This window comes from Mesocricetus auratus, unplaced genomic scaffold (genome assembly GCF_017639785.1).
Source record: "Mesocricetus auratus isolate SY011 unplaced genomic scaffold, BCM_Maur_2.0 Super-Scaffold_100011, whole genome shotgun sequence".
Classification (NCBI taxonomy): domain Eukaryota; kingdom Metazoa; phylum Chordata; class Mammalia; order Rodentia; family Cricetidae; genus Mesocricetus; species Mesocricetus auratus.
This window is the reverse complement of record NW_024429195.1, coordinates 53,654,698-53,682,413: the sequence shown is the minus strand read 5'-3', so window position 1 is coordinate 53,682,413 and position 27,716 is coordinate 53,654,698. Positions and strand designations below refer to the sequence as shown.

The 27,716-nt window shown below is 42.9% G+C and overlaps 1 protein-coding gene across 1 annotated transcript in view; it reads right to left on the bottom strand.

Moving 5' to 3' along the window:
* The window catches only part of Myrfl (myelin regulatory factor like), a 106,045-nt gene extending 83,854 nt beyond the window's left edge, over nt 1-22,191 (bottom strand). The window contains exon 1 of the mRNA XM_040754837.1: nt 21,878-22,191. Within this exon, the coding sequence (XP_040610771.1) occupies nt 21,878-21,923 (46 nt within the window). The 5' untranslated portion in view covers nt 21,924-22,191. The remainder of the gene's footprint in view (nt 1-21,877) is intronic.
* Between the last annotated feature and the right edge of the window lie 5,525 nt (nt 22,192-27,716).

Sequence of the window (27,716 nt, the reverse complement as noted above, 5' to 3'; positions counted from 1 at the left end):
CTCAGAGAAGGAAAAGCAGCTCCCTGGGACAGTGCATCTGGATGGGGTGTGCAAATGAGTTCCAACTATCAGAGGCAGGAAGCAGGGAACAAATGTGTCAGAGGATAAGAGCCATACCCTCCACGGAGCTCATCACCAGCTTTGCATGCCTGTATTTTAACAGGGTGGCAATTATGTGCTGTGCATCTGCTCTGTCTACTCCAACCTCCTCCAGACCATAAACTGCTTCTTACTAGACAGCCCCTAAGCATCTAGAGCAGTGGTTCTAAACCTGTGGGTGGTGACCCCTCTGGGGGGGTCGCATATCAGATATCCTGCGTACCAGATACTTACATTATGATTTATAACAGTAGCAAGATTACAGTCATGAGGTAGCAATGGAAATAATGTTATGGTTGGGGGTCACCACAGCATGAGGAACTGCATTAAAAGGTCGCAGCATTAGGAAGGTTGAAAAACACAGATCTAGAGCATGACCTTGGATGTGGTAGTTAGTCAACAAATATTAAGTTTGTTGCACAAACAAGGGCTTGGATGAGCTGTAATCATTGTTAGTTATAATTATTGTGAGTACAAATGTGAAACGTGCCCCCACAGGCTTCCTTGGTTGGCCTCCACAATGTGCCAGCTGCCTCTTGTCCCTGCCACTGAGGCCAGGAGCCACCTCCACGGGGGTCCTTCCCCACCATGGTGGACTGTGTGTCCTGATTCAAAGCTGTGTGCTGTATGTGTGCTCACGGTGACACAAAAGGAATGGATACAACCCTAAGTGGTAAAGGTTAAGTAGAGACATAACAACATTTTCAGCGGAGAAGTGACACGGTCGCATGTAAAATATTGAAAGGTCCTCAGCCTACAGTTGGGAGACCGGCCTGACTCAATTTCCTATCTATAAAATAACAGTAACAGGCCAACTTCCTAGAGCTGTGAGAATTAAATGAGTTAATGGACACAAAGTGCTTAGTGCAGCTATCCGCTGAGTACATGCTATCTTGTGTGGTTACCATCAGTTTCTCTGCTCAAGAAGTTAACAAGCCAGAGAGAAAAACAAGCATAAAAATGTCATAGCGACATCTGCAATACCTAGAACATGATCTGGGGTATGGCAGCTAGTTATTCAATGAATATTAGGAATGTCTCAGGGCCGCCGGGCATTGGTGGCACATGCCTTTAATCCCAGCACTCGGGAGGCAGAGGCAGGCAGATCTCTGTGAGTTTGAGGCCAGGCTGGACCGACAGCCTCCAAAACAGAGAAACCCTGTCTCGTAAAAAAAAAAAAAAAAAAAAAAAAAAGAATGTCTCAGGGCATTATGGATACCTAACTGACTCCGCAGGGTGAAATGGTGTCAGGAACAGCTTTGGGAACAGGGGTCCATGAGGCTGCGACAGTCAGCAAAAGCAGATTCTGGGCTACTGAGTGTCATGAGACTCGGTCTGGTTCAGTGGGGACATGGTCCAGAAATCAGGAAATGTGCAACAGAGTGAAGAAGCCAACTAGTGTATACTTTTGTCTCTTATCCGGAGATCACAGATAGTTACACTGAGTTGCTATAGTAAGAATGCTTCTGCCCATCAAAATGCTACAGATCAGGGTAGATCTTCTTTTCCTCACAGGGACTTGGCTATTAAATATTTGTGCACACATCATCATATGTAAGTGGTACTTAGAAAGATAAACCACACGATTTTGTGACTGGTTGGAAGGAGGGTAGCTGAATCTTCAGCCCTATTGAGTCACGCTGATATCTTGAGACTGAAGTGAGATCAGGGTGAAGAGTCGGGGAAGTAAGTTCAAGGCTATAGGAAGTGTCCTGCTGGCCTTCTCCCACATTCTTGGTGACTTAGGTTTGAGTATGAAATGTCTCCCACAGGCCTATGGGTGGATGCTTGCTTCCAAGCTGGTGGTATTGGTTGGGGAGGTTGTAGAGCCTTGGGACATAAGACCTAGCTGGTAGATACAGGCCACTGGGAGTAGACATTGAGGGTTCCAGTCCTGCTCCACTTCTAGTGCCATCTCTGCTTCTTGGCCAGCCATAATGTGAACAACTTACAAGTTCCCACTGCTTTGTGGACCAAGCCACAATGCTGGCTGTCCCTGCCATGCAGGGGTGTGTTCCCTGAATACTGAGAGTCACAATAAATCCCTCCCTCTTTGTGTGGTTCCTGCCAGGTATTCTGTCACTGAGATAAGTGGAGTAACTAGTCCAGAAAGAGCAGCAGGATGGAGCACCCAAGTAAAGTACACTGCTGTCCCAGGTTCCCAAGGATTTCTCAGTCTCCTGTATAGACATCTTATACTGAACTAGCCAGGATCTTATCAGTGTTCCCAAGCACAGATAACAGGATCCATTGTTGAAGATAGTGACTAAATGGGTTCTCTCTGGACTTTAACATGGTATGGCTGATAATTGAGAGATAAAATGAAAATAAACCTTTATTCAATTTGAGTAAATACATAGTACATTGTGCAACAGGGGACAACCTCCATGTGAGGTTTCTAGAATGTTCCAAGATGCATTGTTCTAGAGCATACTATTGAACACTTAGCCTCTGGGTTTTTCTGAGAGCAGGGGACATCAGAGAACCTGTGCATGCCCATTAAGAACGGACTTGACTTTTTCTATATACCAGATTAATGGCAGATTAGGAGACTGGATGGACAGGTACATCCTGATTTCAACTAGATACTTAACACAACTGCTCATTCCTTCATCTGTATTCAGTGATTTTTCAATGAGGTACTGTGTGCTAGATACTAGAGACATAATAGGGACAACACTCACTCAGTCTCACCGGTAAGGCAAGGCAAAGCAGAGCATCTGAGCAAGAAAACAGGCAGTGACAACAATGTGACGTGTCACACTCAAGGAGACAACAAAAAAGAGCTTCTAACCCAATGGAAATGTGGTAGGTAGGTCAGAGATGGGCGACTAGCGTTGTAGGAAGAACGAATAATGGTAAAGGGAATACTTTAGAATTCCATGGAATTTGATGACTTCAGCAGCAGTTCTCATCCTGTCGGTCACAACCCCTCTGGGGGTAGAATGATCCTTTCACAGGTGTCATTTAAAACCATTGGAAAACACAAATATTTCCATTATGATTCATCACAGTAGCAAAATTATAGTTATGAAGTAGCAAGGAAAACAAGCTTGTGGTCAGGGTTCACCACCACATGAGGAACTGTGTTAAAGCATCGAAGCCTTAGGAGGGTTGAAAACCACTGCTCTAGAGTAGGAGAGCAACTGTCCTCTGGAAGTTTAACCTAGGGGAAATCTTGGTGTTTGATATACAAAGGCCCTGCTAATATCCTTCTTAGCAATGCCATTTGTGACTTGAAAAAAATCTAGAAAGGCAAACTATCCAAGTCAGGAAGTGAAGGGGGCAGGTGCACACGGGGCACAGAATGTCAGCCTGATCTTGACTGCCTGTGGCTGCTCTGACGGGGTACAACCAGTGAATTAAGCATGCAGCTTTGCATTGGCTTTGCGTAGGAGTGAATAGACGACCAAGACATGAGCCCTTCAGTAAGTCGTTATGAGGAAGTATTAATAAAGCAAAGCTAATGCAGGGCTGTGATCATAAAATCATCAAATATGAAAATAGGACACAGGTCACCTCTTGATGATGTGAGACCCATGCCTATTTCTGTTGCTGTAATAAGCACCGCGACCAACAACAAAGGGTTGATTTGTTATGGTTTACAGTCTATCATTAAGGGAAGCCAGGGCAGGAACTTGAGACAGAAACTCACAGGCAGGAACTGAAGCTAAGACCACAAAGGAGAGTTTCTTACTGGGTTCCTACTTCTGGCCTGCTCAGCTACCTTTCTGATACAGCCCAGGCCCCATTGCCCATTATGGACTGGGCCTTCTTTTTTGTTTGTTTGTTTTTTGTTTTTTGTTTTTCGAGGCAGGGTTTCTCTGTATTGTTTTGGAGGCTGTCCTGGAACTCTCTCTGTAGACCAGGCTGGCCAGGAACTCATAGAGATACGTCTGCCTCTGCCTCCCGAGTGCTGGGATTAAAGGTGTGTGCTACCAATGCCTGGCCTGGACTGGGCCTTCTTACATTAATCAATAATTAAGAAAATAATTCACAGATATGGCTACAAGACAATCTGATTTGAGCAGTTTTTCAGTAGAGTTTTTCCCTCTTCCGAGGTGATGCTAGATTTATGTCAAGCTGAAAGCTCAAGCTAACTATGGCAATGCCCTTCCAGTGAAAGGTGATATATAAGTAGAGTACCTAAGGTGGTCCAGAAAGAACAAAAGACTCTCCAGACAAGCCATTTGAGAGTGGACTAATCAGAAAAAGAATGTTTGATAAGCTTTAAATACATACATACATATATATAACCACCATGTTGATCAACTTGCAGTTTTTCTAAATATTTAATCCTAGTAGTAATTTTACTTTAACAGATTACTTTTTATGATGCCCATTTTTTTCAGAGATGCAGTCTTAGTCATTGCAAGAGACTGGGTGTATTTTACTGTCACATAATATATGTATACTTCCTATAGAATCATACAAAATAATGGCAGGATAGAAGGTTGGTGAAAATCCACTAATGGTCAATAAAAACTGTGATGTTCCTAATAAAAACTTAAGCAACCTGTTAAGTTAATATTAACGTGGCTATGTGCCTCAGCAAATGAAGATATTTACCCTTCATGACAATGCTACTGTGTCAATAAATTGCAGTTGCTGAATTGCAAAGACAAGGAGATTGGGGAGAGAAAACAAGTGATGAGAAATGGTTGGTGGCAGTTGTAATCCATGTGACAGAGCTGGCTCAGAGGCTCCCTTCTCAGATTCCAGAGTTCCCTGATGATGACTGGACAGATGAAGCCAAATCGAGCAGGCAAGGTGCAGAACATGTCTGAGGATGGTGCAGGCCACATATAACCTGGAAATGCTGTAAGTGTACTCAGTGTTGACACTGTTAACATTCCACAGGAGTGGGTCTTCTATTACTTGTCACAAACTAGGAATGCATTTGGAGTCAATAGTAATGGATTGATGGTTGACTCTGCCTTTGGGTTCTTAGTGAACAATATATAAGTTCACATAGGTTTTACAGTAGGAAGGGAACATGATCCACTGTATTTTGATCTATAATTGTTTTTGCTATCAAGTTCACACGACTTTTAGCAATTTGAAATAGAGATTAAGCAAGAGTCTTTTTCTTTTCTGGGAGTTTGTGAATCCATTCTTCCAGCAGTCTGGGATCCTTATAGCTAGCCCTACTACGTAAGAATTAAATTTTTATTCTTTACCCTTCTCGTTAGTAATAACATTAGCACTAATTGTAATTGAGTAAATAATGTACTAGGCAGGTTAAAATTAAACACAACTGATTGCATGTTAATCAATATTAGTTTTAACTGTAGTTAATAAATTTGGGGAACATATGCTGACAAATAATTTAAGTGGCACAGGAAGATATGAAAATGATCTCATCATTATATAATGCAAGATTTGATATTATTATCATTTGATCTATTAGAATGCTGAATTTTGCAGACCAGCAAGATGGTTCAATATCAGCCTCAGTTCAATGCCCACCAGAACTCACATAAGGGTGGAAGGAAACAACTGACTACATAAACTTTGTGGTAACATCTTGCTTATACAAATAAAGTCTGTCTGAATGTCAGAGAATGGAACTTGCCACTAGCTAACCATAAAGGTCTGGAGGTCTGTAGTGGCAAGCTCCATTCTCTGACCTTCAGACAGTCTTTATTTGTACAAGCAAGATATCACCACAAAAGTTGTCTTCTGACCTCCACATACACAGAGTGGCACACGGATCCACACCCATATCATCCACACACATGTACACACACACACACACACACACATTTAAACACTAGGATGTCTAGAAAAAAAGCCATATGAAAGCAATGTCCTGCAAGCTTATTTAAAAATATATAAATAATAGCTGGAGAGATGGATTCAAGGTTGAGAGCACTGGTTGCTCTTCCAGAGGACCCAGGTTTGGTTCTTAGCACCTACATAGTAGCTCATAACCATCTGAAAGTCCAGCTTCAGAGAATATGATGTCCTTTTCTGGCCTCCACCGGCACTTTAGGAACATGGTACAAATATATACACACAAGATAAACACCCATTTACTTAAAAACAAGATATATAGAAGACAAACAGATATAGATAGGTAGCTATAGATGATGAATGGTAGATAGATAGATAGATAGATAGATAGATAGATAGATAGATAGATAGATAGATAGAATGGAGTTACATCATTACACCATACAGGTGATAATGTTCCCCCAGGAGCTATTGACTATGTAACAGAAGCCCCAGTACCAGGCACAGAAAACCTCTAATTCTCAAACTATATAGGCAATTTACACTGCCCTTGGTTGCCTCTCAGAACTTAACTATTACTGAAGATACCACACGCTTTAGACATAGGACTTGGAGGAATTGAGCTGGGCACGATCTGGAAGCTTCCTTCTTGAGGACTAACTCTTAGAAGGTGCTATACAAGGAGAAAAGCAATCTACTCCTACTCAGCTGTAAAGCCTCTGAACTACAATAATGACCAGCCCAGTAAGACACTCCTAATGGTGCAATGTGGCACTATTGTCTTGGGGATAACCAACAGCTGTAATTAAGGTCTGTTCAAAAGAGGGAATTCATTCCTGGAACTATAAACCCAGCCAACTACCCATGGCTGGAGAGATCACAGAACCAAGAGGATAACCTACTACTGCAAGTTTCCTGAGCCAATGCAATTTCTAAATGCATTCTAAATACTTATCCTTATGCCCACAAATAAGTGTAGCTCCCATCCTCATCAAAGAGGCTTCCCTTTGCAACAGACGGAGACTATTACAGATATCCATGACTGACCAAAATGCTGGGAAAAAGTGAGCAAGGAATTCCAAGCCCCAACTGATACATCCACAATACAATACCTAACATCTCTGGGTCTAAGGAAATTGAGTAAGTGGACGCAGGAAGATTGTTAGAAGCAGAGGACCAGGATGCCTGCTGCTGCTGGAAGTGTCTTCTAGACACGGCAGAGAAGCAGCACCAATGAAGTCTCTGTAAGACCTACAAAATGACAGCTGCCCATGTAGATGGGGCAGATTTCACAATGACTGGTTCACCAGATGAAGAACTTCAAATCATCAATGGTTTTCCAATCCAAAGTGTATGTATATACATCAACACTAGATGGACTCAATAAGTATATGTGTGTGTGGTTATTGTTACATGTGTACCTTTATATGTATATACTCATACTTAACATATATTTTTTTATATCTTATGTAAATTGTAGGTAGATAAGGTAGCTGAGGTGCTTGTTTCCAGGCCTGATGACCTGAGTTTAATCCCCCAGAGAATGCTGTTCTCTGCATTCTCTCTGTGTCCATGGGCACACACACAATAAATGCAATGAAAAATTTGATTTGTAAGTTGTCTACCTCTCAGAGTTGAGTTAGGTCCAATGGCTGTATGGGAATGAAAGTCTGTGGACTCTACAAACAAGTGGGATAGAAACTGGAGGGAAACATGGAAGGTGGTCTGATATAATAGGAACAAACTGTCTGAGTAAGTACATGTAAAACAGAGTGGCATATGGATCTTTGATTTTCCATAGAAGGTTATTAAAGAGACAGAGAATCCTTGGCATTGTTCCGTAGACCTGACCTCACCACCATGTTTAGCTTTTCAGCTCCCTGGGCAGCAAGCAGATTTCTGCCTTGTCTCCCTGTCAGGCAGACAGAGAGCCAGTAGTTCAAGCACTGCTTAAGGCACTCCAGTTAGCACAGATGGATAAATATGGATATATATTTAAATTTTATACATAAATATATATGTGTTTATATAGATAACATATATGATATGATAATAAGATAATAGATTTCTTTTTGTCTAGATTTCTTATTTTTCCTTTTGTTGTTTCTTTTGAGGGGTTTTTGGGGATCTTTTTTTGTTTTTTTGGGGGGTGTTTTTTGTTTGTTTGTTTGGTTTTTGGTTTTTCAACACAGGGTTTCTCTGTGTATCCCTGGCTGTCCTGAAACTCACTCTGTGGACGAGGCTGGCTTTGAACTCATAGAGATCTACCTGCCTCTGCCTCTTGGGTGCTGGGATTAAAGGCATGCACCCTTAAAATCTTTCTCTTCTGGCCAAACAGGATCAGCCCATTCCTAACAGACAGCTCTTGCTACCTCATTTATACACAAGCCCTTATGAAGGCCATTTGTTCCCAGAAACAGGGTTCTGTCTAGCTGCTAAGTAGGAATAGTAAAAGTTTTAGCATCCTCTCTGCCTCTTCCTGCATGGGTTACACATCATGGGCCTTCTTGGTAAATTTGTTTCAAAGTGATAACTTTTCTAACTCCATTAGGAAAGAAAGAAGAGGGTCATTTCCCCTCCTGACACCTGTAGTTCCACACCACTTATTTAAATGCATCCGAGACAAAGAGCAGCCAGCCTTCAGACAGGATGTCCAATGTGCTGTTGGTGCTGTTTTAATGTGTGTGAATAGAGAAATCGCCAAAGCAACCTATTAAAATTTTGTTTTTCATATACGCATTCCTGGGCTCTGAAAAATATGCTATACTGAAGTTCTTTATCATTTTAAATAGTGATATGTTCTTTGGGGACTTCCAAAGCTTTACCTATTGAAACACAACAGAAATGATTGACTATTTTGATCTCATGTAAGGATGTTGATTACATTGATTATGACTCTTAAAAGCTGGCTCTCACAAACCCTGTTGAGTACGGTTGAACGACCTGATGGAAGCTGTTGGTTATCAAGGTCCACAGGTGTGTAGCACCTCTTTATGTGTGGGAACCACACCTCAACCTTCCCTCAGGACTACCACTGCCAGGTGGAAGAACAGGGCCTCACAAGGAGAGCATCTCAGAACACAGGTAACATGTTACCTTACTTTAAAATGAACTTGCAGTCTCTCAACTCCAGACTTCTTCTATGTTCATACTCCATATGATTAGCAGAATATGCTCTAGCCTACTTGAAAACAGCAAAATAATAATAATGTATTCCTTTCTGGCTTGAGTCTATCTCCACACAAAAATGCCAGCTAAGCCCTTTAAGAAATAAGATGTTCTGTCCTTTCTAAAATATGCTGATTTCAAGACAAATGTGGAAAAGTTGAACCTTTCGTAGTAAAAGGAAATACTCAGTACTTTGTCCTTTGTTGCTTAGCAACCAAGGGCTATAAATGGATTTTATGATTATAAAGGCTCAATAACTAATGTGAGCATGTAAAAGTTATAATAACTCCCTGGAGACAGGAGTATTTCCTTGAAAAAGAAATGTCTGGGCCTGTGTACAAGCTTAGATTAATTCTTGTCTCAAAATAAATAAATAAAAAAGCACTTTGAGATTTTTTTCACAGTTGCAATATAATAAAGATCCATAGCTACTATTGGCTTCCTTATTTCAGCATTAATCCTCACAACACTATAAGACAGATGCTTTTATTCCCATTACGCAAATATAAAAAGAACAAACCACCACTGATCTAAAAGGCTAAGTCAGTGGCCAAGTTAAGTAAGTTAACAACAAAGAAGCAAAAGGCCAGGGTTCAAAGCCAGGCTGGCACACATGAAAACAAGGCTGCTGAAGAACCCTAGGAGATGTATTTCTCAGGTCACAGTATTTAAAGCTTTGAGAGCCTGGGACTGTAAAAGCGACATTAACTCCAACTATGAAATGACAGGAATATATTTCTTTCTGTTGCTATCCATGACGTTCATTTCTTTTATTGCTAATACCACGGTAACAAATCCTGGAGTGTCATCTTGCTAGTCTTCAGTCTGGCTACTCCAAATGCCAAGACCAAGAATCAATTATTTACTGTTAAACTGCAGGGCAAACCCAGCTGCCTAAATTCCCCAACCGGCCAGTGTTGATGTCCCCATGTTTGTATTAGTGGCTGTTTTGTCTTTCTTTAGCTCTGTAGTACTTGCTCCTTAGCATAGTCCATTGCCTTCGGTTTGTTTGTTTTGGTTTCTGGTTTTTTGATTTGTTTGATTTTGTTGTTTCTCTGTGTTGCTCTGGAGCCTGTCCTGGCACTCACTGGCCTCAAACTCAGAGATCCACCTGTGCCCCACCTCCCGAGTGCTGGGATTGAAGGTGTGTGCCACCACTGTTAGGATAAAGCTGGAAGGGGGTCCTTGGGTGGGGACATTGGCAGATTTCATGGCAGGCAAGGGTGATGGAGGCAGAGGGACAAACTCGCCAGGCAGACAGAGTTCAACTTAATTTTTGGAGAAGGGGGGAGTTTCAGAGACAGGGTTTCTCTGTATTGTTTTGGAGGCTGTCCTGAAACTTGCTTTGTAGACCAGGCTGGCCTCGAACTCACAGAGATCCGCCTGCCTCTGCCTCCCGAGTGCTGGGATTAAAGGCGTGCACCACCAACACCTGACTGAGACAGAGTTTAAGTGAGAAGCTTTATTAGAAAGGGGAGGGAGGGGGAAGGAAAGAGAAAAGAGGTAAAGAGACACTGAGAGAGGACAGAAAAGAGGGAGACAGGAAAAGTCCTGTCTGCTCCAGGGAACAGTGGGGAGAGAGAACGGGAAGAGAACTGGAAAGAAGCAAAAAGAGAAGAGAGTGGAGAGAGAGAAGAGCGGGAAAGAGAGTGTAAGTGGGCGGGGTCTGTCTTTTAAAGGGATCCTTTGCACCTGTGTGCAGACTATGTACTCATGGAACCCTGGGCTGACCAGAGTACTCCTGAGTGCATTCTGCCAGGTGACAGGGGTAGGCCAGTATAATGCCAGCAAACCAACAACCACCTCCCGGCTAGTCCACCGTCTCCTAACCATAGTTCTGAAGCTGGACTTCACAGGCAGCGGGAAAGTACCAGCCATCACAGTCCAGAATAAGTTCATATGCAAACTGTAAAATACATGAATATCTAAATGCTTTAGCAGGAGCCACGAGTTCTACAACCACCGCTACAGACATCCCCAATAAGCCGTTAAGAGTCAGGCAGACTTCTGTGCAAACGCAAGCTCTGGTGGCTAATAACACAGTGCACATCTTGCATAAATCTGTTCCCTTGGTGGTAAAACGGTGATGACAATGTTACCTGTTCATTGTGTTGGATGCCGTAGGAATGAATACAGGGCTTGAGGGTGTAGAGCATTTGTGTCTCATGTGTGAGGTCTTGGGTTTGATTCCCACATTGTGCCACAGAATCAAACAGTCTCTAAATGACAACTATCTTTTTTTCTGATCGTAGCCTGCTTCAGGAAACTATAAGAATAATTTTTCTTAAAGTTAATAATACTGCTTTATTGGGTAATCACTAGATGCCAGGCATGACGTCTGTCCTAGTTTGCTTTCTGTTGCTGTGATAAGTGCCATGACCAAAAGCAACTGTGGAGGAAAAGGTTTGTTTGGCTTCCATTTCAGGTACCAGTGCCGGAGGTCAGGGCAGGAGCACAAACAGAAGCACAGGAAGCAAACATGGAGGAAATAGGCCTCCTGGCTTGCTCCACCTCGTCTGCTCCGCCATCTTTCTTACACAGCCTGGGCCCACCTGCCCGTGCACGGCACCACCCAGCTGGACCCTCCTCCATACCATATACACAGGCCAATCTGATGGAGGCAATTCTTCAGCTGAGATTCCCTTCTCCTAAGTATGCCCAGGTTTGTGTTAAGTTGACAAAAACGTAGCTATATGACACACATCTATCAATAACTAAGAAAATGTCCCCATAGACATGGTTGCAGGCCAATCTGATGGAGACAATTCCTCAGCTGAGACTCTCTCAGATAACTCTGGGCTGTGTCAAACAGGCAGCTAAAGCTAACTAGGACATGTTTTTTACATGTTTATCTTACTTATTTCTCAGTCTCCCTTACAATGCATCACGCAAGCCCTTCACAGAGCAGGAACGTGGCCCATTCATCAGCAGCACTTCAGTGCAAAAGAAGCAGTACTTGAAGCCAGGACAATTCAGGACTAAGCCTGCGCTCTAACTGCGATGTACCTCACCACCACATGCACGTGTGATCTATAAAGACATCCGGTTCCAGAGCTGATGGGAATGGCCTGCTGCAGCTTCAGAAGGGAAAGCCACAGTGCTCAGACCCCCAGGCCTGTAACCTAACAGTTTTCTAACGCCAGCACTGGCTCACCCAGGGCCATTGTTTCTACTCCATCTGATGAGTAACATCTCCCAGTGACTTTCAAGTTTTAATCCCACCTGATAATCCAGTTTGAGTTTCACTCTGGACCTCCTAGCTGTGGACTTTGGGTTCTGGCATCTCCATCACATTTCCTACTGAACACCATACCATATCCACTATCTATCTGCCCCAAAGAATAACTTTAAAAAAAACAACCCATCGGGGAGGGAGAAAACCAGCTCCTGGAAGTTGTCCTGACTTTCACCTGTGAACTGTGGATGGTGCATGCCCGCACTCACAAAGAGACAACAGACATACACAATCACACACAGTGCAATAAAAGTGTAAAGATAAAATTGCTGGCTAAGTATGTTAGCCCCAGTGACCCCAATACTCAAGAGGCTGAGGCCAGCCTGAACTACCTTGTAAGACGCAGACAGAGAGGGGAAGGAGAAAGCGACTTACAAACAAAAGGAAATTGAGCTACAGCTGAAAGATATTTCTGAGGTTCACACAACCCAAATTAATAGATAATTAGGAAGAGTCATTAAGAGTTACAACCCTGTTTCCAGTTTGAGAGGTGCTAATTTGAATGTGAGCCCCTCCTGCATTTAAGTGTTGCCGAGTGACAGCCTTCAGAGATGGGCCTTTAGGACACGAGGAGGCCAGGAGGGCTTTATCCTTCAGGATGGGATTCAGACTCTTTTATTATTACTGTGTGTTTTGGGTATCTTGACTGCATGCATGTCTGTGCAGCACTTGCATGGCTGGTGCCCGCCAAAGACAGAAGAAGGCATCGGATTCCATGGAAATGTAGTTACAAATGACTGTGATCCACCATGTGGATGCTGGGACTCGAACCCAGTCTTCTAGAAAAGCATTCAGGGTTCTTAATCACTAAGGTCCAGCCCTGCTATTGACACTTGATAAAAAGGTCTCATGCAGCATTTATCCAGTTTGCCCTCCTGCTCTTCTGCCCTCTGCCATGAGGACACAAGGAAGCCCTCACCAGACAAGAGATGCCTTAATCTCAGGCTGTCGAGCCCCCAGAACTGTGGGACATGAGTGTGCATCCTTCATAAATTTCCCAGTCTCCAGTGCTGTCACCACCCACGGAGCAGTGCAACGTTGTTGGAAAGTGAAGAGCACGCAGGAGCCAGTGCAGTCTAGGTGAGGAGCAGGGAAGTCCAGCTCGCACGTGAGCGTGCACGGGCTGTAAGCACAGGTCTAGAGCTTGTCAGTGACTGGGGCTGTGCTGCTAAGTGGGACCCCTGGTAAGCTTGTGATGCTCAAATAGATGTGCTTCGTGAGCAGGTGACTGGAGCAGGCGTGGAGGAGGGGGCATGATTTCAGGGGAGTGAGAGGAACAGCTGCATAGGAGCCAGAGGCAAGGATACCACGGATGTAACGGGGGAATGTGTGCATGAGTAAACAGGTGACTGTGGCAAGTGCGGGCAACTCTCAGAGCAATGGGAGGAAATTTCAGAATAAACGGGTACAGAAGCCAGATCACAGTGTGCCAAAAGGGAAGGGGAAATGAAGATCTCAGACAGTGCGTGTTGGTGAGAGACTGGTGACGGAAATGGAAAAGGCAGGTGGGCATTTGGAAGTAGAGATAGCACTGGAAGAAGAAATCCAGACCAACAAGAAGGCTCATCACTTGTCACCAGGCCTAACAACCTGCTTTCTTTTTAGCTTTAGGACCTATATAGTGGAGGAAGGAATTGACCTGCCACGTTCTCCAACCTCTACACACATGCTGTGGCTGCTCCCACATATAGATGGGTGGACGGATAGGTAGATACGTAGATATACAGATAGACAATAGATGATGATGATAGATAGATAGATAGATAGATAGATAGATAGATAGATAGATAGATAGATATCGTGGTGGTTTGAAAGAAAAGCACTATTAGGAGGTATGGCCTTGTTTTGTTGGAGAAAGTATCACTGTGGAGGCCTGTTTTGAGGTCTCAGATATGCTCAAGTCATGCCCAGAGAAACAGACCACTTCCTGTTGCCTTTGGATCAAGATGTAAGGACTCTGAGCTCCAACACCCTGTCTGCCTGCATGCTGTCTTGCTTCCCACCGTGATAATAATGGACTAAACCTCTGAACTGTAACCCTTCGACAGTCTCAATGGCATCTAATCTCTTCTGTGTCTGGGCTCTAGAGTACCTGGTGACCTGCTGGCATTCTTGTAAAGATAACCATTCTCAAATAAACATTTCCACCCCAGCTCATGGGGTTCAACCCCACATGGGCCAGTATCCCAGGCACTGGACTTGTAATAACTTTTTCTAGATCAAAGAAATGCAAATCAACACGGAGCAGCTAGAAGGATGCAGACTGCAGGTGGATTCAGAGCAGCGGTTCTCAACCTTCCTAATTCTGGTACCTTTAATACAGTCCCCATGCTGTGCTGCCCCCCAACTCTGACACCACATAACTGAAACCTTGCCACTGTTATGAATCGTAATGTGTTTCTGGAGACAGAGGTTTGTTGAAGGGGCCATGACCCACAGGCTGAGAACCACTGCTTTAGAGTAAAACAATCCTCCTCCACCCAAACTTTATAGCAGTTAATCTGACAATGTCAATGTGCCAACACTTCTACTTTATAGAGATTCTTCCAAAGCAAATAGCTAGAAACTTGAGAGTATTTTTCAACACATCTTTATAGAAGGTTAGGACCTAGAACAAGCCTCCATGTATAAAAAGAGAAACAGGTGTTTTTTTTCACACATGTGTACCTCAGGCTTGCAAGTGAGAAAAGTCTTTCCCTTGTTCTTCATTTCTATTTCCAGAATTTTCTGTTGCTCATGGCTCCAGGTCAAGTGTCACATGGCAAATGGTTAGCCTACCTCCTGTTAGTGGCATCAACCAAATTCTGGCTCATTTTCCATTTTCTTTTTTTTTCTTTTTCTTTTTTTTTTGGTGTTTTGAGACAGGGTTTCTCTGTGGCTTTGGAGGCTCTCCTGGAACTCACTTTGTAGACCAGGCTGGCCTCGAACTCACAGAGATCCGCCTGCCTCTGCCTCCCAAGTGCTGGGACTAAAGGCATGCGCCACCAACACCCGGCTCATTTTCCTTTTCTTTGGAGAGTTTCTGCTTTCTCTCTTCCTCTCTCCAGTGCCATAACTGCCAATGACCTCAAAGTCACCCCATAGTACCCCCACCCTCAGGAGACCTACAGCAACTTACCCCTAGTTGTCCTCACCCCCAGCTGTTCTCACCCCCAGCTGTTCTTACCTCCAGCTGTTCTCACCCCCCCCCGCTGTTCTCACCCCCAGCTGTTCTTACCTCCAGCTGTTCTCACCCCCCGCTGTTCTCACCCCCAGCTGTTTTCACCCCCAGCTGTTCTCACCCCCAGCTGTTCTCACCCCCAGCTGTTTTCACCCCCAGCTGTTCTCACCCCCAGCTGTTCTCACCCCCAGCTGTTCTCACCTCCAGCTGTTCTCACCCCCAGCTGTTCTCACCCCCAGCTGTTTTCACCCCCAGCTGTTCTCACCCCCCGCTGTTCTCACCCCCAGCTGTTCTCACCTCCAGCTGTTCTCACCTCCAGCTGTTCTCACCTCAACAGAGCTACATGTTCTCATGACCCTGTCAAAATATTAGTATCACCCATAGCTGGAGCCTCAACAGTAACCTTGCAGCCTCTTGCTGTCTCAATGGTGGTTAATCAAGATATTTAACGTTAGTCTTAAAAAGTTTCACAAGTGCCAGGCGTTGGTGGCACACGCCTTTAATCCCAGCACTCGGGAGGCAGAGGCAGGCGGATCTCTGTGAGTTCGAGGCCAGCCTGGTCTACAGAGCGGAGTTCCAGGACAGCCTCCAAAACAATACAGAGAAACCCTGTCTCGAAAAACCAAAAAAAAAAAAAAAAGTTTCACAAGGGAGAAGAAAACATGAGTTGAAACCTCTGTAAGTAGAAAAAATGATAACCTTAAAAATAAGCATAGCAAAACTACTGATCTCTTTGTACCAGGCATAATAACATGGCACAACCACAAGCAGAAATAATATGATCACCTCTGCTTTACACACTGGGAAACATAAGGGCTGATAGATTTACTCATCCCTAGTCCTAGAAATAGCACATTGCAAAACCACGATTCACAACCAGGATAACTGATTCAAAGTCCATGGTCTTAATTACTGCCCCATACTCAGCACATATGCTCAATAAATAACAACTATTATTACTAATTAGGTTGCAGACTCGGGGTTGGCAAACATTTTCTGTACAGAGCCAGGTGGTAAGTATTTTCAGTTTTACAGCCCATATGGTCTCTGCTGAAAGCACTCAATTCTACTGAGAGCATCAGAGCAGCCGTCCACAGCAAGGGTGTGATTAGGTGTGTTCTGCTAAACCTTATTGGCACTCATGGGCTTCCAGTCAGATGTGGACTCTCGGTCATGACTTGTGGACCTCTGCTGCAGGTCAGCAAGAATAACTGAAGATAAGTGTAGTTCACTCGGTATCCCATAAGAAAGTTAAATGCTAAAGAGTAAAGTAATATAACTCTCTGATGGTTGTTTATTTGTTTTAAACATACAAAACGCTGAATTGGTGAAACACACCTGAAATCCCACCATTTATAGAGCTGAGGCAGGATTTTTAGTTTGATGCCAAGCTGGGCTACATATCAAAGAGTTATTTCACAAAACCCAAAACCCCAAGACGAAACAAAAACACGCAAGAACAACGAAAAACTGGACAGGGGTAAGCCCTGAATGGGGACATCTTTGAGACAACTGCCCCCGTTTTCAGTGTTAGTGCCTGTGTGTTGAACAATCCAAGTCACAGGAGAGACTGTCAGATACCCAGGCTTACCTCTAACAACTCCAAAGCAGCGATGAAAACCTCTATCTGGGGCAAGAGGCTGACAAGCCAATAGGTTTCAAATGCAGTGTGTGTGCAGGTGGCCAAGGCCAGTGCTGACCCTCCTGTGCCGCATTTGAAACTAGACATTGCCTTCACTAGGAGGTCTGTCCTGCATGGCTCATGGTTTCCACCCAACCGCCCACATCAGATAGAAGCTTGCAGATAACTCTTCAATCGTTCTCGTTACCTGGCTGGGTCTTTCTGTCCTTGACTTATTCTTGTTCGTCTCCTGGAAGGTCCAGGCTATCTCCACACAGAAGTAAAGCTGTGTTACAGATAAATAAGCTCTGCCTCTTTAGAGTAACTTCAGACTTCAGGCAACACTGTCTAAAAGTCTAGCTTCGGAGATTGACCGGAAGGTAACCTTTCTGACCCTCTGGGTCAAAACAGCGTCAGTGTTCTGTGAAAGCACTTGGAACTCATGACCTTAAAGAGGTGGGAGGTGGTCTTGGGCCAGTTGTCGTTTGCTCCTTCTGTGCAAGCCCAGGTTCTGCTGGGACTGAGGGACTCGAGCAGATGGGCACTGACTGCTGACCTCAGTGTGAGAGAAAGGAAACCAAGAGGCTAGCTGACGGTGGAGGTAGTCTTCGCCCATAGGAAAGTCTCGCGCAGAGTCAACTCCAGCAGTGGGCAGTGTCTGCCCTCCCTAGACACCACACTAAGCTGTTCTGGGCTTCTTATCCTTTTCTTGAAAAGCCAGAAACATCATCAGACAACCAGAGTTGGGTTTTCTCATTTTGGAGAAATAATACACAAGCACCACTATCGTGTATCTCTGCCAATAATGGAATCTAAGTCTTTCTGCCAAATGGTGATTCTTTGCTTCTCCTTCCTCTATTCTGGTCACTGGGCCATTCTGCTACTGGGCATTTTTCCTACTTTCCCTGCATTTTAACTTGCTGATTGCCTCAAAGAGAGTTGGAATTCAGCAGCTGTTGGTTGACAGGAATAGGGATTTGCACTGCTCTTTTATGCATTTGTTGTATACGTATTACAGAGTGGCTGCTGTATGCTGTACACAACAAGCATGTTTCAAGCTTTATTGCTCCTCCACTCAACAGATCTACCTTGCCTCCCTTGAAGCCTTTTTAATCTAGGTTTTAAAAAAAAATCAGCCATTGTTTTTCTGCTCCAGAGCATTCCACGTTCTTGTTCTCCTGAACCTTGCATTACCATGGTGTTCTCAAACAATTTGTGTATAGCACAGTGGTTCTCGACCTTCCTAATGCTGGAACCTTTTAATATAGTTTCTCATGTTATGGTGACTCCCAACCATAAGATTATTTTCATTGTTACTCCATAGCTGTAATTTTACTAGTGTTTCGAATTGTAATGTAAATATTTGTGTTTCCCCATGGTCTTAGGCAGGGGTCAAGACCCACAAGTTGAAAACCACTGGTATAGCAGCTATTTCTCTCTTCCCTGGGTTTTCACTGCCCTCTTACGATAATGGCTGCCTGGGGAGCTTAAACAGAAACAGAAAATGTCAAAGCTTTATTGATAGCAGCTTTCTAGACAGGTTGTCCCTGATGGTCCCTGCCCTTGCAAAGCTTGGGGTTCTAAAAGCCACTGCCACAGGGAAGGTGGATTTCAGTAACCAAGTTTAAAACAACTACCAGCATCAGTATAAACTGTGAGTGGCCAAGCCATTTGATTCAATATTATACTGACAACTTAAATTCTTTAATACCAAAATCATTAACAGGAACATTGTCTTATTTGGGACAAAAACTCCAAGGACGACAGAAAGGTTGCTTTCAGATGGATAATAGTTTGCAGGAAGTTTATTGGTTCTTCAGACCTTGAGTAAATAAAAAGCAAAACAAAATACATACTTAAGTAAATGAAAAACAACACTCACACACACTCAGTGGTTAATGGCACTTGGTGCTCTTACAGAGGACCTGGGTTCAGTTCTGAGCACCCACATCAAGTGGGTCACAATCACCTGTAACTCCAGTTCTAGGAAATTCAATGTCCTCTTCTGACATCTACAAGCACCATGCTCAGATGTGGTGCACATACATGCACACACACACACACACACACACACACACAAGCAAGCACTCACGCATACACAACCTAAAACTAAATAAATCTTTAAAAATTACAATTTACATAATAAAAAGTGCTACAGTAGATGAGTTGATATCATTTTAAACAGAAAAGGGAGGGGAATTTTTCAGGTTACAAAATTCCTACCCCCAAAAGATTTTAATCCCTTTTTAAAAGTGGGTATGACACACGTATTCAGTGACTAATTGTGTCTAAGTCCTGTTTCACTAATAACAAATTAAATTAAAAGTAAGATTGCATTTGATTCAGAACGGTGGAGTAACAATGGAATATGGCTGCAACAGCAGGCTCTCCTGATTACAACACCCTGTCTAGTCTCACACTCTTCCTGTTCTAAAGAAGATTTTTATTCTTCACGGTTTGGGGAAAGGAAATCACAAAAATCTAAGGGGAAATGGAGGTTTTCACACCCTGCTAGCTACCACGTAAAGGAGGTGGGACAGCCTTGGCATAGAGAGGTTCGTGATGCTTGCTAAACAGTGGAAGGAATTTTAAAAGTCGCCAGCTAGCTGTGATTTTCAGAGCTTGTGCCTCTATATTTCCCCCAAAGTTTTCCACCTTTCCTGCTACACACTCAGAGCAGGAACGCTGATAATCTACCGTTCTGTGCATGGAGAACAAACTCTTGCACCATTGGAGAAACTAAACTGTTTAGTTTGAGGCTAACAAAGAAACTTTGTTTTTGTTTTTGTTTTTGTTTGGTTTTTACAAGATAGGGTTTCTCTGTATTGTTTTGGAGGCTGTCGGTCCAGCCCAGCCTTGAACTCACAGAGATCCGCCTGCCTCTGCCTCCCGAGTGCTGGGATTAAAGGCGTGCGCCACCACCGCCCGGCTCACAAAGAAACTTTGTTAACGATGGTGGTAGAGGTGATGAGGATGATGATATACTATGTAGAACAGGTATTCCAATAACTACAGAAAAGATATATGGAAATGGCATCATAGCGATCACTATGACAAAAGGGAACAGCAGGCAGAGCGTGTGAGTCGAAACCTCTTCCAGTAACGCAGAGGCCAGAGACCGGGTTCCCTCAGTTGTAGGAGACAAAGTCTACCTTTCGTGTTTATAGAATGAATCAGTAGTTTCTCTTTAAAAGAAAAGTACAGTGGCAACTGCAGCTTGAAGCGTGTTGCCTACCACCTCAAAGACAGATCCATAGTATATAACCGCAGAAAACAACAGCAAAACATTAGTGAATCGAGCGCAAGCCCAGGTGCTTGATGTCAACCCTGGCCACCATTTACAGGCAGGACTTCAGGGGACTGAATGCAAGAACAAAGGAACACAATGACTCTCACAGCTCAACTTGACTTTCTAGACATTTCCAGCAAAATCCAAACCATAGAAACTCCCTTATTGTGTCAGCTCCTCTTGGCTATGACCTAAAGTCATACCATGCCTCTGGCATGACCTGTCATTTATTAGTATTTGGCATTTGTCAGGCTTTGCTTTCCAACCTTTTAATATCTCTTCTTGTCACACCCTTCACTAAGCTAAAAAAATGCCAATATCACTTCTTTGAGTGCACTGGTGCCTGCCCTTGAGTGAGTACACCTTAGGCCCCATGTGTTAGTATTCAGGCATCTGTACTGGTCTGTCCTTGGGGTTCTGATAGGATTAGCCCTCAACTGCAGCCACTAAGAGCACCACCTGTGCACATTCAATATGTTCCCTTTTAAAAGGACCCTGCCCACCTCCCATCCTTCTCTCTCTCTTTCTCCCTCTCTCTCCCTCTTTCTATCTGTCCCCCCTTCCTTCTCGCCCCCTCTTTCCTTTCTCCTCTCTCCTGCTGCTCCTGTCTCCAGAGGTCAGTCTCCCCCTTCTCTTTCCCCTTTTTGTGGTCCTTTTCCCTAATTAAAAAACAAACAAACAACAACAACAACAAAAAAAAAAACAACCCTCTGCTTGAACCCTGTCAATGGTGTCTGAGTGCTGCTTTTCTTAAATTACAACACCCTGGGTGCACCTTCTGTGAAACACCCTGGAATGTGTGAAAACTTGGCCACATTTCCCTTCCAGAGGAAGTCTGAGCCAGGAAGAAGTCTGAGCCAGGCTAACATTGAGTCTCCCAACCATGCATCATCAAGTGGTAATGGAGGGCAAGGTCTTGGTAACATATTCAAAAAACCCACCATTGTAAGAATACCTTCCCCGTGAAATATGAACAACATCACTGCCATCTTGGGTTCTAAGAAGGGAGGAAGCCTGTGTAATGCTGGTGTCAGTACCCACCAGACAGAAGAGAAACTCAACCACAAAAGCAAATGATCATCCACTACATGTTTTTAAAGTGCTGTGAATAAGGAGAAAGATGGGAGCAGGAACTGGATATTCCTTTGCTGTTTTAGGCTTATTTGAAATTTATTATCCTAAATGATACATTTTAATTAAGATCTTACTTTTTTGTTACATGATAAAGTCATTTTAGAGAGAGGACAAATCTGGCATTTTTAAAACATAAAGGGTTAGGAGGAACGAGACCTAATAAGACACAGACACAGTGGTAATGCAGGCACTCACTTAACTCAATTAATAACCAAGCTATGGAAGATGGAATCCTGTCTTTAAAAAACCATCACCCATATCTCTGACTTTTGTTATCAATGGAGTGAATAAAACCTGTACTTCCAGCTCAGGACTTATCTGATAGCATTCTTCCAACAGCAAAGCAAATGTGAACGCTGAGGCAGGGAGAGTGAAAGTGACGGGGGGGGGGGGCCTTGCTCGAAGCAGGGACCATGGCGGCCACTGGGCTCTTACCTTCAAAGAACTGCTGTAGGGCCTCGTTTTCATCTAGCACGTCCATGCTGCTCCGTCCTCTTCAAACGGGGCTGTCAGACTTCAGGAAATAGGTGTCGTCCTCCGGGCCTCAAAGCCTAGGATACCCCTGGGAAATCTCCATATCCTTTCCATGGACGCAAAGCATCTCCTCTGCCATCAACTTGAGCCTGTAAAGATGGCTAAGTTCTCCAACGTGATTGTAAGACGAAAGGGTGTGCGACCACAGGAGAAAAAAAATCACGAAGAGGGAAGTAGTGACAAATCCATCCCTGTTAGTTCAGGAACTGTTTCTACTTTGCCTCTGGTCTTTAAGGACCTTTGTCCTCAGTGACACAAGTAATTACATAAATGGGCAATAAATGCCCAGCCTTATCGCGTATGTGTCCTGTACACACGGTTCTATCTTCACCTTCATCAAGCAGATCCATTTAGCCACCAAGAAAAGATACAGTTATTTTCTTAAACCCCAGAAAGGACACACATCAATATAAACATTTTCATAGGTGACCAAAAAGACTGGGCTATCCCAAACGCTTTGTGAGAATAAAAATAATTTGTTCAATATTTTCAAATGCAGTGTGGAAAATTACACACCTCAGTACACACTTAGGCTACTTCCTCAAAAATCTATATTTCTTAAAGGTATATACCAAGTATGAAAGTCCCTCTATACTACACACACAGAGCATTGTTTACTTGTCTTTTGATTTCCTGTAGCAAGTTCAGCTTCACCCAAGTCAACTGAAAAAAAGAATGGAAAATTAACTCAACAGTCCTGCTCAGTCACTCAGGGTTTTGTGATGGATAGAACATGCACATGGCTGTCTGGTCAAGGAATTTGCTTCCTCACCAGTGATATAAATTAGCTACACACACACACACACACACACACACACACACACACACACACACCTATACAGCTGACCTTTCTGAGAAAACACATTTTGGTACCACACAAAAGTCTATTATGTAAACATATATCTCCCCTATAGAGACGCCTTTGTTTTTTTTTTTCTAGAACATGCTTATGTATATATTCTGGGATATGTCCTGCAAGTATTTTTCTTGAGCATACACCTAAAAGTGGAATTCCTGCTAGGTATAGTTGTCCACACTTATAATATAAGTACCTGCAAGGCAAAGTCAGGAGGATTGCCATGAATTCAAACCTGCCTGGGCTATACAGTAAGTCAATCCCAGGCTAGCCTGGACTACATAGTGAGACACTGTCTCAAAAACTGAAAATGAAATTATTTGTTCACAGATATACAAAGGCTCAACCATTTCCATTTTCTTACCTTTACTTTTATTGTCATATATTAATTGTAAAAACTGGGTTTCATTATGACATTTCTATGTACATGCTTTATGCTCCCACTCCCTTCACATGAGCTCCTCATTTGTCCCAAATAGACCTTTTTAAATATCAATTCTATGTAGGAGATAACACATGCAACATTTCTTTTTTTAATTTATTTATTTATTTATTTATTTATTTATTTATGTATTATATATACAGTGTTCTGTCTGCCTCTGTGCCTGCACACTAGAAGAGGGCACCAGATCTCACTATAGATGGTTGTGAACAACCATGTGGTGCTGGGAATTGAACTCAGGACCTCTGAAAGAGCAGCCAGTGCTCTTTAATCTCTGAGCCTTCTCTAGTCCCAACATTTCTTTTTCTAAAATGACTTACACTAGGCTGGAGGGATGGCTCAGCAGTTAAGAGCACTGACTGCTCGTCCAGAAGATCACGATTCAGTTCCCAGCACCCACATGGCGGCTCACAACTGTCTGTAACTCCATTTTCAGGGGACATGACACCCATAGCAAAACACCAGTGCACATAAAATAAACATTATTAAATTTTACAAATGACTTATTTGTTTCAAATATTTAACTTTTAAATGAGTGGCTTTTCACAATGGCTATAAATCGTCACATCAGATTTTACTAGGTTTCTTCATTTTTGTCAGTTGTATCTATTCTAAATATGTCACTGTGGTCTTGTTTCTCTGGCTGAGAATAAAAACATTCCTAATGTCTATTGTCATTTATGTACTTCTAATTTTGGGGAAAAAATAACCCTTAGTTGTCGCACCTGCTGTGCGGCCTGCATCCAAGAATGTAGCGAGGTGGTCGGGATAGATGACACAGAGACCGGTCGGTTGCTTTAAGAAAACTTTATATTTCCCAAGTCAGCTTAGGAGACCCCAGTCCGCTTAGGAGAGCTCTCAGGCGAAATCTCAGGAGAAGTCTCCCCAAGAAAAAGGGCTTCCCTTTTTTAAGGACTTTTGCCATCCATTTACATACCATTCTTTCCACTTCTCACCCTCCTGGCTGGTGGTTTAATCTCCGGCCCCAGAATCGGGGGAGACACCACAGGGGGCAGGAAGAGGCATCTAGCCATAGGAGGTGTGGAAGGCATGGTATTTCAGTGAGCCAGCCCTTATCTGAGCCCTATCAAGCTTTAAAGCACTGAATTGTTTTCAGTAAACATTACATAGATGCCTGCTCCCAGGCCGAAGGGGAAGTGGGTTTCTGCTCAAGGTCTGGTGTCCCCACACTTAGTCTTCCACCCATTTTTCTGTTAGGTTGTCTGTCCAGACACTGTAGAACCTAGGGCCTTAAACATGCATACCCTACCACTCAGCTACCTCCCTGTATTAGTTCCAACAAAATGCCATTACAAAAGGCAGTTGGAAGAGTCTATTTTGGCTTATGGTTGCAGAGGGGCAAGAGTCCGTCACAGCAGAGCAGATGCATGGAAACAAGCAGTAGGCATGATGGGAGGTGCAGGGAGTTGAGAGCTCACATCTTTTAACTATCAACACAAAACAGATAAATAAACTTGGAATTTGGGGGAGAGGTGGCACCCCTCAAAGCTCGCCCCTAGTGACATACTACTTCCCTCAGCAAAATCACACATTCTAATCCTCCCTCAAACTTAAAATCCCCCTGCCTCAGCCTCCTGGTTGTAGGCATGAACCTGCAGTCCCAACTCTACGCATTCATGATGCTGACCAACGTCTTCTCATAGTTTGTAGTTGGAGTTTAGTCTTTTTGGTGGACATGAGTTCTAAAGAATTTGTAACACAGCCAATTTTAGTTTATAATCATCTTTTATTTCTCTCTGCTTCAAACTTAAATTCTTAGAGATTCACATGAATTTTAAAAAATATTTTGCCTGTATTTTGTACATCAGAAACCCTGAATTCAAGATACTTAAGTTGTGTGTGTTGAGGAAGATTTAATTTCTTATCCCCCCTTTTTGGGTTGGTCTCATTTCATGGTCAGGTTTACTGTTCACCTAGAGCATCAGTTCTCAATCTCTGGGTTGCAACCCCTTTGGAGTCATGTATCAGATATCCTGCATATCAGATATTTACAATTTATAACAGTAGCAAAATTACAGTTATGAAGTAGCAAGTAAAATAATTTTATGGTTGGGGCGCACCACAACATGAGGAACTATATTAAGGGGTTGCAGCATTAGGACGGCTGAGAACTACTGGTCTATAATATGCCTGTTGTGTCAGTGTGAACACAATATATGTACACAAATATGCACACAAATCTTCTATAGAGCTGTGGACTGGATGGTTTGTCCATTCCTGCACTAACACACTAATATCCAGCCTCAGAAATACGATCCAAAGACCTCCTTTGTTCTTTTCCATTGGTGCCCTGACATTTTTTTAATCTTTTACTCAGCTACATATATTAACAACCAGTTTGTCAAATCCAGGAGGAATACTACCTACCTATCATTTAGCGAGAACTGACAGCTTTTTGGTTTTCCAGTCATGAGCATTTCGTCTGTCTTTAAGTTTTAGCACCTTCTCAATACAAAACTAGCAAACATTTGAATTTACAATTACATATTGGTTCTTAATTTTAGCAAACTGCCCAATTAAGGTCTAACCATCTGATGGTGGACTTTTTAATTGGGTTTTCCGTGTGTACCACCACATAATCGGCAAAACTCTTCTTAGTCTATCTCCTTTCCAATAATTAGGTTGTTTTTTCTTATCTTTCTGTGTGGTGGTAACATTTCTAGTATTGTATCAGATTTTTTAAATGAGGAAAATTATTATCTTGTCTTGTCTTTGAAGAATTTTAACTTAATTTTGTTATGTGTGTGACTGTGTGTGTAAGCACACATGAATTCAGGGGCCCACAGAGGCCCAAAGAGGATATGAGATTCCCTAGAGCTAAAAAGACAGGTAGGGGGGAGCTGCCCAATGTGGGTGCTAATTTTTTTTGGAAAATTTTATATATTAGTACTGTATTAACAACTATTCCCACCTCCATCTCTCCTCCCTCCAACTCTTGCATGTCCCCATCCCCTCTGAAATTCATGAACTCTTATCTTTATTGTTAAACGCACACACGCACGCACACACACACACACATACACACACACACATAGATGTGTAAATACAACCTATTGAGTCCATTTAATGTTGCTCTTATGTTTTGGAACTAATCTCTTGATACTGGATAACCAGTTAGAGGGCTCATCCCTGGGGAAGGTCTATTCTCTCACTCTCAGCAGCCATTGTCTAGTTCTTCATGTAGGGGCAGGGCCGTGGGAGATTTCCTCCTCCATTGTGGGTGTTTTTCTCTCCAGCCTTTTGTTTCTCGTGACCTTCTCCCAATAGTGACTACAGGATTTTCAGGCATCCTTATATTGAAAGTGCTCTTTTACTTAAAGATGACCCAGTTATTTTTAATAGGTATCGATTTCGTCAGTTTTTCCCCCCATCTATGATCAATTGGCTTTTCATGTTTTCTCTACAGCAAAGGAGATCAATTTTCTAAAATAGAATTCCTGAGATAGATTGCTTTTGGTCACTGTTATGACTGTAACAAACCCATACTTTTCATCCTTCACATTGATTCTACCTGGTGTTAGTATCAAGGTCATACTAGTTCGGTTTTAGCTGGCATCTTATTTTCTGGGTAAATTGCATACCAGAATAACCCATTGTTCTTGGTAAAGCTATTTGTGCCTAAAACTTTATAAAGAAAACTTATCTTAAATAAGAATAGTAAGGCTTATTTCTTCTTCGCCAACATCCTGAAACTTTTCCACTTTGAATTTTCATGTTAACTGGCATGTCTGATGGGGCCCACTGCATCTGGTATCTTCAGAATCTCTAATGGCAACTGCTTCCATTCCTAACATTAATTATCTGTGTGGTTTTTATTTCTCCATGATAAACTGGCTTAAAATTTTGTTCGTTTCAATCAACTTTTTTTTGTTGTTCATTCACTCTTGCTTTGGTATTAGATACCCTTCTTTCACTTCATTGATCTTCTGTAATTTTATTGTCACCTTCTCAGTGTGGTTCTCAACCTTCCTTATGCTACAACCTTTAATACAGTTCGTGTTGCGGTGACCCCCAACCATAAAATTATTTTCTAACTGTAATTTTGCTGTTGTGAATCATAATGTAAACATCTGTGGCCTTAGGAGACCCCTGTGAATGGGTATTTTTGATCCCATGGGGTTGTGACCCACAGGTTGAGAACCACTGCTCTAAAGCAATTGCTATATGATTTCTTCTGAAGCCTAATTCTTTGTATCCTGTTTTGTTATTCAATACTTAGAATTTAAACATTTTCTAATGTTTTCATTATCTCAATAAATCCATGCTGGCTTTGAACTTACTATGTAGCTAGGATGACTCTGAACTCTTCATTTCCCTGTCTCCTGATTCTAGGCATGGCCATGACACCCAGCTGTACTTCATCCCCTCCCTCCCTCCCGTTTTGTCTTTGTAGCATTAAGTAGTGGTCACTTCCATCCCTA